At 52.8% G+C, this 15,025-nt stretch overlaps 1 protein-coding gene across 11 annotated transcripts in view; it reads right to left on the minus strand.

The window, feature by feature from the left end:
• SHANK3 (SH3 and multiple ankyrin repeat domains 3) overlaps positions 1 to 15,025 on the minus strand; it is a 401,813-nt gene that overhangs the window by 51,474 nt on the left and 335,314 nt on the right. For all 11 annotated transcript variants that reach the window (XM_075081824.1, XM_075081828.1, XM_075081835.1 and 8 more), the window contains one exon: positions 2,512 to 2,647. In XM_075081824.1, the coding sequence (XP_074937925.1) occupies positions 2,512 to 2,647 (136 nt within the window). The remainder of the gene's footprint in view (positions 1 to 2,511; positions 2,648 to 15,025) is intronic.

The raw sequence follows: 15,025 nt of genomic DNA on the forward strand, positions 1-15,025 counted from the left end.
GCACTGCTGCAGGATCTTATTGAGGCTGCGTGTGGAAGCAAACTTCTTCATGGTCTCGGTAGCGCAGTCCCGGGGCACGGGGCAGGCCCCGGCGCGGAGGGGCTGGTGGCTCCCGCAGGCACGTGCACACTGCCCAGGCTCCCACAGCCCTCAGCGGAGGAGAGTCCAAGTCATGTCCCCGGGCTGCGCCTGCCCCCCTGCAGCTACCGGAGATGCTATGGCTATGAAAGCCTCTCGCGAATTAAATCTGTCTCAGGCAGCTGGCTGCCTGCCTGTGGGACTCAGCAAACAGCTTTGATGGCTGCTTCCCCTCCGCACACACCATGGGTGGAGGGTAGGAGGGAGAAACAAGTCCAGCAGGCCTGATCTCAGTCTCTCATTCCCGCCTCGGCACGGCGCATCCCCCAGTGAAACACAGCCCACCCACCCTCCTCTGCCGGCTCGGCCGTATCCAGGACGGGGCGAGGCTCCCGTGGCCCTAGCAAAGCGCTGGAGGCGGCCGGCTGCGCGCCGGGAAGCGGAGGCACATGGCCGGCACAGGGCGGCGCGGGGCTGTGCCGGGGCGCGGGGCTGCCCCGAGGGGCTGCCTAGCTGGGCCGGCCCGCGGGGCTGCCCCGGAGGCGCTGCATGCCATGAGCCCACCGGAGCAGGGACGAGTTGAAGGCTCTTCCTCTTCACTTAGGGTGCCTCCTCCTCCTCACGCTTGCTCGCTGACAATGCTGGATTCAACGCTCAGGCATTGCCATGGCAACCGGAGCTTCAGGCTTTGCTGGCGCTGCCTGCATCAGAGACCCCAACAGGGGCGGATTCAGCCAGAAAACGCCAGTCCCACACAGGCCTCCATCACCCCCAGGAAGAGGCAAGCCCCAGCTGGGGAGGGACGGGGGTCTGGTCCCCCCGGGCTGTGCTGCAGCCAAGGTCCCGCAGACGGGACTCGGCTCCGGTTCCCACACCCCGTGCTGGAAAAGCGGTCGCCCAGCTCCGGGTGCTCAGGGCATGGGCAGCAGGCAGCAACGGGCAGCAATGGGCAGCTGCTCACCGGCTGCAGGGCTGGAAGCACCAGGAGAAGCAGCAAGCGGCACTGGCAGTGGTCCCAGCACTGATTCCCGAGCCTCAGCCTTTCCCACGACTCGTGCTTTTGTGCCGTGACAATATAATTACAGCTCTTAGTGTCAGCGCGCAGAGCTGCCTCCCTCCCCCACGCCCCGTGTGCTGCGCTGGGAACGCCCCGCTCCTGGCTCCCCGAGCCTCCCGGCCCCCCGAGCCGGGCTCCCAGCCCCTGCCCTCCACAGCCAGCTGCTCCCAGATGTGTCCCTGCCTTCCACTGCCAGCCCCTGCCCTCCACCTCTGGCTGCCCCTGGGTGAGGTCCTACCCTCCACAGCCAGCTGCTCCCAGATGTGCATCCAGCCTCCCTAGCTGGCTGTCCTCAGGTGTGCCCGTCCTCCACAGCTGTATGCCATGATGTGTGTCCCCCGTACACAGCTGGCTGCCTCCCATCCAGCTGCCCTCCAAGATGTGCCCTGCCCTCCTCAGCTGATGCCCTGTACCCTGAGGGCTGCCCTGCTCAGCTAGCCGTCAGCGCATCAGCCCACCACCGAACTCCTCCTCAGGACCCACCTCTGGCTGAGGGTCTTGGCTCTGCCCCCAGGGCCCATGGATGATGGGGCGAAGGCCCAGAGCCTCTGGGAGCCCCACAGCCACCCCACACATGGCTGTCAGCCCCAGGACTGGCTGTGCCCTCAGGAGCTCCCAGCCCACAGGGCAGTTCCCAGCCACGGCATTCCCGAGAGAGGACAGGCTCCACCATGGCACCCCCCACTGCCATGGGGGCTGTTCTCTACCCCAACACCCCCCACATCCCCACAGGGACAACTCTCCACCCTGACAGACCCACGCTTAGCAGGGGCAGCTCTCCATCACAACTGCCTCACATGGCGGGGCTGGGCCCCCACCACAACACCCCCAGCACCCTGAAGCAGGGGCAGTTCCCCCAGCACGACCCCGCTTAGGGCAGGGGCAGTATCTGCTCTCCAGCACTGCCTGCTGCGGGCACCACGGGCTGCAGGTGCCAGAAGCGGCTCTGTCCCCAAGGAGGAGCCAGCTCCAACCTTTGCTGAGCACAAACAGCTCCAGTGTGAGCACACAGCTGCTGGTACCGGCAGCCTGGCCGCGGACGGCACCTGCGGGAGGCCTGGCTGGCAGCCGCCGGTGTCAGTGCTCTGCCGCAGCCCCTCTACCTGACCACCGTCCCCATCTCCTCTGCGCCGCTCCCAGCCGAGCTGCCGGGGACCGGTGTGTCCCAGTGCGGCAGCACTGCGTTTGCACAGGGTTCTGTGCCGGGACAGGCAGGTCTTCCCCTCACGGTGCCCTCCTTCCTCGCCAGCTGCAGCTTGGCAGCCCCACAGCCGTCCACCCGTGCCGGAGCAGACCCACAGGCGTCTGCACGCCAGCTCACATTTAGGCCACGCAACCGACGCCGTGTTCAGAGAACCGCGAGGCTCCACACCTACCCTTCTTCCGAACCACTTCTTCTGATTCTGGCTTGCGGCTGACGGAAACAACCTTCATCACCAGGTGGTTCCCCCCTTGCCGGATCAAGGAGACCACCTGCTTGTGCCCCACCTTCACCACGTTGACACCATTCACCTAGGACACAAACAGAGAGAGAGCAGTGTGAAGGCTGGCTGTCACAAAGAGAGCAGGCAGAGGGCAAGACCGACGGATGCCAAGCCACAAAACCAGACGATTTTGCATCTCTGCACCTGCTTTTACAGCCTAGCGCATTTTTGTGTTTAAGCTGGCCCTGTGGGAGGTGACCTCCGGCTCCTGGAGAAGCTGAGGAACTTGCAACAGGCCAGTTGTCTGGTGCAGACCAGGCTGCAAGGCGGTAGTGGTGGCAGGAGCTGCACCACCCCCTTCCTACAGGGCCACCAAGGCAGACCACTAAAAACTGGGCATTTCCTAATTCTGCCCGCGCGTTTGGCAGCCGCAGGGGAGGCTCCTGGATCTGCAAGTCTCGAGCCGTGCACAGGGCTGCAAGAGGTGCTGGAAGAGCACAGGCACCCGTGCAGAGGGATCACCCCAAACAGCTCAGCCGCCCCGTCCCCACCAGCAGCAACCCGTGTCGTACGGACGGAGACACTCATCTGCTCCTCTAGCTATCGACATGCCGATCGACTCCTTCCAGCAACCTACAGGACACACTCCTGTCAGCATTTTTAGCACCAGCATAACCTTTTAGTTCCTTGGACATCACGCGCTGGGCTGTGATGGTAGGCTAGGCAACCTCGAAGGCACAAACCCAAGAAATGAAGCAGAAAATGCAACCTCAGTACTTGGGTATCTCCAAGCAGCAGCGAACACAAGGGTCTCCATGGGGCATTAAAGATGGACCCTCACTTTGGGTAGCTGAGGTTGGGGTGTAATGGGGATGAGGATACCACAGTTCAGGTGCTTCGCTGCTGGAAAAACTGGTTTCTACTTTTGGGGCTTAGTTACCCGCTTTGTAAAGGAACGAGCCATGTTTGCACGCTTTGGCCGCCACTTCTGAAATGTGCTTCTGAAATGTACCCCAGGAGTGCTGCTACTCCAGGGAACAACTGACAGCAAGCAAGAGACAAGTGATTACCCATGGGGAATAACTACAGAAGCACTTATGTTAATATTTAGGTTTCCAGAAGTGGAGCACTCAAAAGACAGGTAATGGCAGGATTCAGGTTGTCCTTGCAACGTTAATTTCATCACCGTAAGTTCAAGACCAGACGCATTATAGCTAAGCTGTTGCATGCCACCGGCTTCGGGTCTCAAAGACACCAGGAGATGGAAAGTTCAGCCTTTCCTCTGCAGGTTTGCTCCAAACGTTCAGTAATTCCCACCACTTAAAAAGAAAAAAACCCATTCCTATATTACTACTGAGACATCCGCGCCCGTCTGGCGCTACCCTTCCCCACGCACGGTCCCACCTGCCTCGCCACCGCCCCCGTCCCCGCGCCACAGCGCGTGGGATCACAGGTGGAATGGACCGAAACGCAGAATTGTCCCGGGTGCTGGAAACGCCGACATTTCCAGAATGTTTGGGTTTTACGTGTTTCAACTCCGGCTGCAGATGTTTCGTCTTTAGGGTGGGCTGAACTGCTGTTTAAATAATTAAGAGTATGTCGGTGACACCATTTGCAACACATGAGCCATGGTGCTGTTTGCTGTGAAAAACTGTAAAAAAGTAGGAATGAAAAAAGGGGTTGAACTAAATCCTGAAATGGACCATCATCATTTTCTAAGGTGCAAAGCTTTTGAAATAATAATTTTATTTCAAAAATCCAATGGATTCAATTTTGATTATAATTGATTCAATTGGCATGAAAACACACGTTTCCCTCAGAAAAATTTGATTTCGATGAAATTACCAGCCTACTCTTGTTAAATCACCTCTTAATCTTTTTTTTTGGACAAACTGGGTGGAATGGATTGAATCCTGGAGCACGGTTACCCTGTATTTTCTCCTGATCCTAAACCGCTTCAGCAGTTTGCCTTCGCAAGCCCTTCAGCTTCCCAAAGCACCGCCGCAGAGCAGAGCCCGAGGCTGCGCAGCTACCGCCAGCGCCGCAGCCCCCGGGTCCCCTGCACATCTATTATTCACTAGCTGTGATTTCAGGTTCATTTCTAGAACGTGTATGCAATCACCGAGCAGCACCAGGTCTTGCGCTAAGTCCTGGAGAGACCTGCTAGAAACCCCGGCCAGCAACGGCTCCCCGCCGGCAGGCACTCGCCAACACCCTTCATCCCGCAAATTTGTGAGCCACTTCCAGGCACTCCACTGGGTTTGTACACGGCGGATTTTGTAATGGGGGTGCCAAACAGCGGTAAACAAAATCTATTACATCTTAACTGTTACCTTTATCAAACAAATCTCACACCTCAAAGAATGAAATGTGTTTTGTGAGGTTTTCTGCTGGTTATTTTATTCTACTCTTTAACTCTTTATCAACTGCCTACAGTATCTGATTATTTTTTGCCAGCAACTGACACCAGGCTCACAGGTTTATAACTAACTGGATCATCCCCTTGCCCCTTCTGAACGCCAGCGCTCTGCCAGCCTCCTGGCATTGCCCCAGCATCATAACATTAAAAAATGCAAACACTGAAAAATTACCACCTGGAAGCCGCTTAAATCTCCAGTCACTAGTGGCTTGGACAGCGTTTCATTGCCTGCGTGTGACACACGACCATCACCCTCCTCCCTCCCAAATGACGAACAGGAATACTGACAGAACATGCCTGTGCTTTCTGTTTCATTTTTGATCATCCAAACTTGCCCACCCAAATGGGCAGCAGGTCAGATTTTTTTAGGTTACTCGAATTCAGGGAAGCGGGAGTGGGAGGTTTTGACCCTGCGGGCTGGAAAGGTGGGACCTGCTCCCTCTGCTCCATCCTGGCGCAGCGCTGGTGGCACAAGCTGGGGTACGTGGTCTCCAGGGGAGAGAGCACCGACCGCCGTGGCATTGCCCGGCAGAAGCATGACCCAAGCACCGTATCCTGCTGGTGTGCTCGAAGGTTGTTGGTGTTTTTGCTGACAGACAAGTTAGCAGGTGGAAAATGTTGATTTTCAATTGTTTATAGCTTGGTGAGATCAGGGATGAGGAAAAGGTACCGACGTGCTCAGATAGCTTTTCCCCCAACGTGTTTCCGATGTGCCCACAGACGGACAACTCCTGCAAAAGCCGTAAGGCGCCAGCTCAGCCTGCACTGTGCAACTTCTCCCACCCATGGCACGCCTTGGCTGTCCGGAGCACGAAAAAGCAGCAGCGGTGAGAGCAACACCGGCTGTACAAAGCACACGACGGGCCAGCCGTGCGAGACGAGATGACGCGATGCTGGCCAGTGCGTGCAGAGGGTCTCAGTGCCACACTTGCCCAGGACCGCCAACTCGACCCTGTGACTCCCTGAAACACCCTTGGCCAGAAGGATGCCTACCCAAAGCCACAGCCAAACCAGCCAGAAACGTGCCAGGGCTGGGTTAGGTTACAAGGTCTGCAGAGGAAGGCTTGGTCGCTGGAGTGCGAATGTGAGTGATTTGGCCTATGGGAAAAACTAACATCTCTGCTGCTGTTTAAAATAGAGGGAGCAGCACGTTAAAGTGCTTCCAGTGACAAGCTCACAGGCTCGGCCCCAGGCTGCCAGGCCTTTTCTATGAAAGGCAGAATAAAACCCAGGAAGCCGTAGCTCGACCTGACCAGCAGGGAGGGCACCTTGTAGGAAGCAGATAAGAAAAGCAGTCAAGAGGCTAAAGTAATGTAGGAGGTCAGGAATGAATGTTATACAGTAAAGCTGACCACAGGGGAGACTGGTCAGAGAGTTGCTGGCAATATGCAAGAATGTCTGGGAAAAAACAATTTCTGGAAAACACGAAATCCTGGTTTCTACCACCTGGCTCCTGGTGGTACCCAAGATGACCTACAGAACTCTGCAACGGCAAACAACTTCAGCTGAACATGCATCCGAGCGAAGTTTCTCTAAAAGTTGCTCTCGAAAAAGTCAAAATACAAAGAGAAGAACACATCTGATAAACAGGTTAGCAGGCCGAGATGAAGGTGTGAAGATTTTCAGTTTTCTCAGCTTCAAAGCTGCGCTGAGTCAATATGGCACGAAAACCCGCGTGTACGGAGATCGCAGAGGCTGGCACCGAGGCTGGGTTCACGAACTACAGGGAGGTGAGCTCTCACCAAGCGAGCAAACCAGTGGTTGAAGATGCGGCTCCGCAGTGGGAGGGGAGGCCCGACGCCAGCACGTGCAGCCCACCGACAGCCACAGACCCCGGGCGTAAGGTGCCCGAGCGGGACCGGGGGCCATGGTACGATGGTGCTGCTGAGCCGCCGAACTGGGAGAGGATCTCAGCCAAGCCACCCCCCACCTCCAGCAGTAATGAGACGTCAGAACTGCGCTCGCAGGAGCACAATACCATCTCCCACAGGAGGAAGAAAAGCACTCAGACATAAAAAGAGGAGGCAGCAAAATGAACAAAGCAAACTGTTTCATCTCTGCAAGCAGACCCATGCACGGAGGATCCCTGTCACGCAGACAGCCTGGGGCTGCCTGACGATGTTAGCACAGCACAGGGGAACTGCCTGAGACACACACAAAAATCACTTTTTTGTCGCAGTCTACGAAGTGCAGAGATGAATCTTCAAGAAGACCGGCAGCTGGGAGTCCTGCCCATTGAATTAAACATTCCAAATGATTGCTGGCCCTCAAACAGGGAGGTGTTGGAATGAGAAAGATCAGACAGGCAGTGGTGGGAACATGACTGGTTTTCATCCAGCAATAAAGAAAAACTTCCAGTTTCTTGGACACAACTGCCTGGTGAGGATGCCCTGCTCTCGAGATACGCTTTTGGCCTGGAAGAAGGCAACAGATCAAAGTCAAATCATGCAGAACATGTTTACAAAACATAAAAGAACATATACAGAAATGTGAAGACACTATGTCAAAGTCTGGGCATTATAAACTGCTCCAACTATCTTCTGAGTAGCCACGTGAGGCATCGGTGCTGATGAACTCCAGGAGGACTCCCAGCTGAGAGGGCAAACGGTGGCAGATGGGCTACCGTGTAGGTACATGCTGAGCAACGCTGCTGGGGAAGAGTCACCTGAACATGCTACATGATGCTGACCATGGACCCAGTGGGTACAGCTCCAGATGGGTCCTAGCACTCTCAAAACCATGGGTTCAGTGCACAACAGCAGCCAAAAAATCCAGCAAAACATATCAGGGAAGAGAGGGAAAGCAAGACGAGCAGCGCCGTTTGGGGCTGTGCTGATCCTGCACACGCACGCCTTCAGTGCTGTCTGCAGGCCTGGCTCAGCATCTCCAGGAGGCAGCGATGGAGCCAGAGAGGGGCCAGAGGAGGGCAGCTAAAATGGTCCAGGCGTTGGAGCAACTGCCCTGCGAAGACAGACTGAGAAGGCCGGGCCTCTCCTGTTTGGAGAAGAGAAGGCTCAGGGAGACGCGTGGCCAAGGCGTACGAAACTCCCCAAGGCAGTGGAGACGGTGAAGGCCGAGCTGCTGTTCACCAAATCCTGCAGCGTTAGGAGGAGAGGGCTCTCGACGACACTAGTGGCACCTCAGATCAAACCAGACAAGAGCAAGACTTCTCTCTGCGGCAGGCAATGGTCGTCTGGAGCTGGCTGCCGCGGGAGGCCGCGGAGGTGGACAGCAGTGGCAGATTCAGAGAGAGGTGAGATGAATTCCTGGAGAGCAGGTCCTCGCACAGATTGTAACAGGCCTGAGCAGGGTCGTTCCCGCTAACGTGCCCAGTGTGACGCCACTGGCTGCTGGAAGGCGCGAGGGGAATGGACTGCCCAAACCGGCCAGGCTCACGTGCTCTCCTTAATTGTGTGGCGTCTTGTAACACCACTGTCAAGGACAGGGAACTGGGCTAATGGACCGTCAGTCTGGCCCAAGGGGACATTCCATACACTGATCACCCCCAGGAGGCTGATATGGATATGAAGCTTTCACAGTTGTCACAGGAGATAACGTCCCCATTCTCCTGATCATCTCAGTAGCTTTTCCATGCTCCTGTTCCAGCCTGAATTCATCTTTCCTGAACACAGATTTCTAGGGTGCTGGATATTACTCTAGATGAGCTCTTACGTGACTTGAGTAATAGTACTAATAATTCTTGCCTTGTGACTGACCAATGAATGCCTACAGCAGAAGAAAGCTCTGAAGAGACAGGGAAGGTCTATGCGCTCTTGCAGCTCAGGGGAAAATGTAGGGAGTGATTGACCAGAGCTGTTGCAATGAAAGCTGGACCAATCTCAACACCAAGGGGGCCAGAGAGGAGCCTTTGTTTTAGAAGAGCTGGCTACAGCAGCTGAGTGGATCATCCAGATGTGTCAGGGGAGTGGATCAACTGGCTGTGCCAGTTCAGTGGGTCAACCGGCTCCGTAACCCCATCCTTGAATTAATTAGAAGAGCGCAAAAGTCGTCCTCAGTTAGGAAGACCAAAATGGGGAGAAGGACTGGGTAAGTGGATTAGCCTGGCAGAGAACATATAAACTGAACGACAAACAGAAAGAATTCAAAGACAGCAACGGGCTTGAGCTTGTGTCAGCCCACTTATGCCTTTGAGGTGACTGGGGACAGCCAGTGTCATGATGGTGAGCAGATTATAAGAGGCCGGTAATAAGAATCACATCTGTATGGTGATTCAGCTGTATATTGCATCTGCTCTACTCTGCTAAGTGCAATTTACATTTGCATTTAATTTAAGTACATTGCTGTGCCACTCTGCTAAATCAAAATCCCGTGTAATGTCAAATAACTTCAAATAAGTGAATTTGGTGTAAAACACTGAACCTGCCACGTGTGGAATATCTAAAAGCAGCTGGTCAGAGTGCTGGACTGTGACCTGGCTTCAGCACATCTGGCTATGCTAAAAGCATGAGAAAACGTCCTCTTCGAGGAGATGCCACCTCTGCGGAGATCAGGGGTACAGTCATGCCGTCCCTAGCCCGGTGCCAACAGTGCTGGGGCAAACAAAGCATTCCCAGCCAAAGTCAGGCTGAGGGAAAAAGAGAACTGACATCTCTGTCCCCGTGCAAGGAAGGACCCCTTTAATGGCGACTGGTATCCAAAGCTATGACAGTGCAGTGCTTGATTGTTGGAGGATGATAAAGGTGCTCTCCCTGCAGCTTCAGCGAGCGTGCTGTGGTCCATTCTGGGCACTTCATTATCCAGATGATGTCAACCAGTGAGAAGCAGCTTTGAGAAACGCACAGTATTATCAGAAAATTAGAAGGGCTGAGTTCTGAGGAAAGGCTGGAAGAACCACGTGTTATGTGGTATGTGTCTACACCTCCATTACGCAGTGTCTCTCTGTACACAAGAAGCCTGGTCTGACAATGAATCACCTGAATCATGCACGTTCCCAGAAATAAGGAGTTACTTAGAGGAACGTAAGCTCTGAAGCCCGAAATAAGTTCGTTCTGCTCCAGAGCTCCATTATGGACATCCACCAAGGGAACAACGGGTCCAGCAGCGAGGGCATGCACAGACCACAGGGCAAAACTCAGGGGGCCTTGGGGGTAAATCCTCACCAACAGGAACAAACCCGTACGTCACTCCAGAGAGTGGAGCTCACTGGGATTTCCCGTTACCAACTTCACCCTTTCAGCATCTCAGAGCGCTCAAACTAGAGAAAGGCCACAAGATTATCCAGATCCTACGATGCTCCTTCTGAGAATGTGAGCTCTGAACTCTCTTTCCCACCTTTCCCAGGCAATCTCATTCTCTGGGCGTAGGGCGTACTGGTGCAGGAAATGTTTGAAATGGGATTTCACTAACATCCATGACTGTGCTCATCCAAGGGATCTTCTGTACATGCACAAGATCTGCGGTGAGCTGTCTCCCTCCAAGCCAGGCAACGGAATTAAATACCCACACACCAGAGCTATTGCCCTCATCAGCCCTGCTTCGACATGCTGAGCAGGACAGACTCCTTAAGCCTCAAACCCTTCCTCGGCACGTGACTCATTCTGAGGCCCTTCTAGAATTCCACTTGGTAACGCGAGAGCCATCCGTGGTGTTAATGTCTGACTTGCACAACGTGATGTTTTTAGTGATCTCCCAAAGCTGCAACCAGAACACGCAAGTTCACGTAACTCTGGAAGTTTGTCCTTTACATGTACAAAATCTCTCTGCCGCATCCTACGCAACCACCTAACATTAACACAATTATCTTGGAAACACCCGTGTCCTTTGCCGAGTTACATTTTTCCAGGGTAATTTCTTATCCTGTAACCTACATTCTTTGCTTGCAGACACGTCGCCTTGCGTGGTCTGCTGGAACATGGCTGCTTCAGCAGGAAAGCCAGATCATTCTGCAGCAGTTACTTCACTGTAGCTATTCCCTCACTGTCTGTGATACTTGCAGTCCTACAAACACGGGCTTTTGTCACTATTTTGAAATGCTGGTAGAAGCGTTGAGCTGCTGGGATCAAAAATTGTAAAGAAACCTTGCTGGTGATGTCCCCACACACTGGTACCTTCCCCTGCGCAGCTGCTTTCTGAGATGCGCCCCTGCACAGCTTTACAATGCTTCGAAGCCATGTTCGTTCTGTTAATGCCATTTATTGTAAGGCTATTTATACACAAGTCACATGGTTATTAAGGAAGTCAAAACATACTATGTCGACGCAGTGCTCACTTTAACCAGTCCTATGATGCTGTCAAGAAACGACAGCAGGTTTGTTTCCATCTTCCATGGAATCACACTGTATGATATTAATTGTATTTTCATTCTCTAATTCTTTGCTGACTGTGCTCCAGATTAATTGCTTCATTATTTTACCCAGCACTGATGCTGAGCTAAACAAGCTATAGTTTCCTGAATCACCTATTTTATACCCTCAGAATATTAGAATAGCAACAGCCCTCTACCAACTCTGAAATTTCATAGATTAGCAAGATTCTGAGGTATTAACATCAGTGGTTCAGACAACTCCTCAGCTAGGCTCTTTTAGACACTTGGGTGTATGTTATTCAAGCCTGTTAATTTGAGTATGTTTATTTTTAGCAAATACTATCTCACTTTCTCCTTGGTTACAGCTGGGAAACTTTCTGTTCCAAGCACATCATATGGATAGATACATCCTCCTGATTTGTTCCAAACTCAGAACAGAACATTTCTCCCCCCCCTTTTTTTTTGCACCAGAATATACAATTTTATCATTTACATATAGAAATGGATCTCTACCAGATTTTTTTTTCTTCTAATGCTCTAAAATTTCTTATTATCTGTACATATTGGCCTCTGATATTTCCTTTGGCTCCCGTTATCAACCTCCTACACACTTTAGCTCAAATTAACCGCATTTCCTTCTCCTTTACTTGCTAACCTTTCCAGTAAGAAGGGGATACATGTGTCTGTAAGTAAAATTTAACTGCTCCTTCATCATCTCACTGAAGTGGGTGATGTCTTGCCCAGCAGATTTCCTCCTCCCCCCCCCCCCCCCCCCCCATTTTTTGAGTGCATTGAGCAGTGTGTCCTCAAATAACCCTTAGATTTTGTTAATTATGTAAAATTTATGTTCCCAAATATCAAAAACTCTGAGGTTCAGAAAAATGACACTCTTTCCTCCCCAGGAGACACTCATGGGTTGCTGACATGCTCTGCACATGGTGAGCGCAGCCAGAGCCCAGCCGTCAGATCTGCTGCTACACCTGCACCTTCTTACTGGAGCCATCAATCAGTTTTGTTTTTTTAAAAAAAAAATCTGTCAAATGAAATTAATGCTAGATTATATTATCTCACAGCAACACTATCTCACTGGAGGCAGAAAAGGCATTCCGAAAATGCTCCCTTTTGAACTAACCTCTGCCACAGCAGGTTTTCTCCTTACCCCTAAGGGAAGGTGACTGGTGGGGCCTCTTCAGCACCAACGCAGACGCTGCCCCACAAACCTTCTCGCTGCCCCACACACCCCCTGCTTTGGCAGTGAGATCCCAGGTCAATTGTTAACTGCAATTTTCTCTTCTTCTAACAATGCTTTTGTACGACTGTATCATAAAGACCTAAATAACGAAAACATCCACGAGTTTATATCCACATCTGTATTCACTGTCTGTACGTCCCATGGGTACACGCACACACGCACAAGGTATGTATAAAATGGAAGTGTATGCATGAAGGCTGTTGCCTACAGCACTAGTTAGAGTCTCCTCAAGGGAAAACATCAAGGATCTAAAAACTGCCAGGCTCAGGGGAGGATACAAGACTAGACACTACAGACCGTGCTCTTGAACCCCGGTCAGTTAAAGAAGGATTTTCCAAATCCCACGCCCCAGGAGGTCTAATCTAGTCCTAAACTGTGGCACTTTCACAGCCTGATGCTGTCCCGCTGCCTGCAGCGAGCCAGGTGGGCACTAGCTGTGTAACAGGGCAATGGTCTGCACGCGTTCTGTTCTGGTGCTGGGCGCGAAGAGGCGGTCACCCGGGCACCCTCTGCAGCAGCTACCGCATTCAAATCCCACGTTGTTCAAAGGCATCTCAAGGAAGCCACTGCTGAGCTCTGCATGACTGCCTAAATCTTTGCAGCTTGAAACCCTCCCCCAGGAAAAGCCACATCTTTGTGCTACTGCATTTCATCCAGCTACATGACAGCAAAACGGTCGCATCCACTTCCCCTGCCTCTAAGGGTTACCTACCGCTAAGTGGAGCATCTTCAAGACGTGCTGCCCACTTTCAAGTGCTGGCAGAGCACATACCCCAGGAGTAAAGCGCAGACACTCTTTGCCGCAGCGGTACCTGTAGGTTTTGTTGGCCCAGGCTGCCTGAATGTAGCATAAAAGGGTGAACCCCCCTACTCCTGTTCTGCCAAACCTTTCAGTTCTGAGTGAAAGAGCCCAGAAGACATTGTGACCCTGCTGGATGCTGAATTCCTAAGAACATGTGAGCAGCTACCTTCTTCTCTCCTTCAGTTCACTTACTCGAGTGCATCCTCACTTGTTGGTTCGTGCCACGCAGCAACACCAGGTGACAATAGCAGACCAAGTCCTTACCCGGCGAGGTGACAGCACTGCTCTCCCCAACCCTGTGTCTTACCTGAAGGTTGCAGAACGGGCAACGACGGCGTGGGGTACGCACTGAGCTCGAGAGTGGCGACTCTTCCCAAAGACAACCCGGAGGACACCTGAGCCCTACCGAAATAGGCCTGGAGAGCTGCTGGCAGCTCCACCTCTGCTACCCAAGTCTTGCCCTGCGCTGCTCTCCAGTAAGACAGTCTCTGCGCTCCGATGCTGCCGTCTCAGACACCTCTGCTGTGGAATGCAAGAGGTGCAGGGGTTTTCCTAACAGATTCTGTCAAATGGATAAAGAAGAACAAAATGCATTCAAAATGGAGAAAGACCCTGCGTAACTACAAGAGGGAAGAACACCTTTGCGACCACGCTTGCTGCTGTGGAGGAAGGGTTTTAAACTACATCACACAATGGGGGCCTAAGCCCAGAGATAAGAAGGCATGGGGGAGGTTTGGCAGTAAAGGTCCGCACGGGGACATTAATTTTCCTGTGCAGAGGACTGGGCCTTTGGAGGATTTCCTCAGGCTCACAGAGCGTGGACAGCAAACACGAAGAACTGCATGTCCTGCCGTGGTTGCAGGGCTATGATGTGGTCAGACTCAGAGACTTGGGACAGCATCATTTATGGTATATGATGGACACAGACGCCGTAGGGTGTAGGCACAGAATCACCTTATTATAAAATTCTCTAATTATATACAGCATTTCAGTAAAGGGGAGGCCCCTTTACTCCCCAGTCACCACCCGATTCATGTTCCCAGTATAGCTCGCTGCTTATATTTTCTGTTCCTTCTGGCAGGCACTTGACTCTTGTTTCTCAGCTCCTTATCTCCGGAATTTAGCCAGCCACCTGTTGTTTGCAAACCGCTGGAACATGCAGCGCTTGCTTTGTCGTGCCCTTTCTTTGATCCATCGTCCTTGGTTGTTTCAGCAAACAGGCCGAAGCTGCATATTTCCCATGCTGTTTTTATTAAACAAGACGCTGCTCTCCACGATTGTTGATCAAGACGCGGCCACAGCTGCCTACTGGCCGTTCAGGAAGGACAGGCAGGGAAGGGAGGTGTCTCCACGTGATGGAGCTCCCAACCCCGAAGAGCTGTGGTGTGGGAGCAGAGACATGCCTTCTGAGGGTCTCTGGATCTAGGCTAGGAGCAGGGAAGGCTGGGTCTGCTACCACCGCCTGAGACAAGGTGCTGGGTGAGGTTGGCCATAAACAACTAGTTGACGTCCCGCAGCCCTCATCCTCTCTGGGATTTCGACTATCCAGGCACCTGCTGGGAAGGCAAGGGATCACTGGCCAGGGAATCCAGAAGGCTCCCAGACTCCTGGTTAGAATTTCCTAACACAAACACCAGAGAGGGCTGCCAGAGGTGACCCTCTGCTTGACTTGCTGCTCACCAACAGGGAAAAACTGGTGGTGAATGTGGTCACAGGGCAGCTCAGCCT

Source organism: Phalacrocorax aristotelis, chromosome 1 (assembly GCF_949628215.1).
Source record: "Phalacrocorax aristotelis chromosome 1, bGulAri2.1, whole genome shotgun sequence".
NCBI classification, from domain to species: Eukaryota; Metazoa; Chordata; class Aves; order Suliformes; family Phalacrocoracidae; genus Phalacrocorax; species Phalacrocorax aristotelis.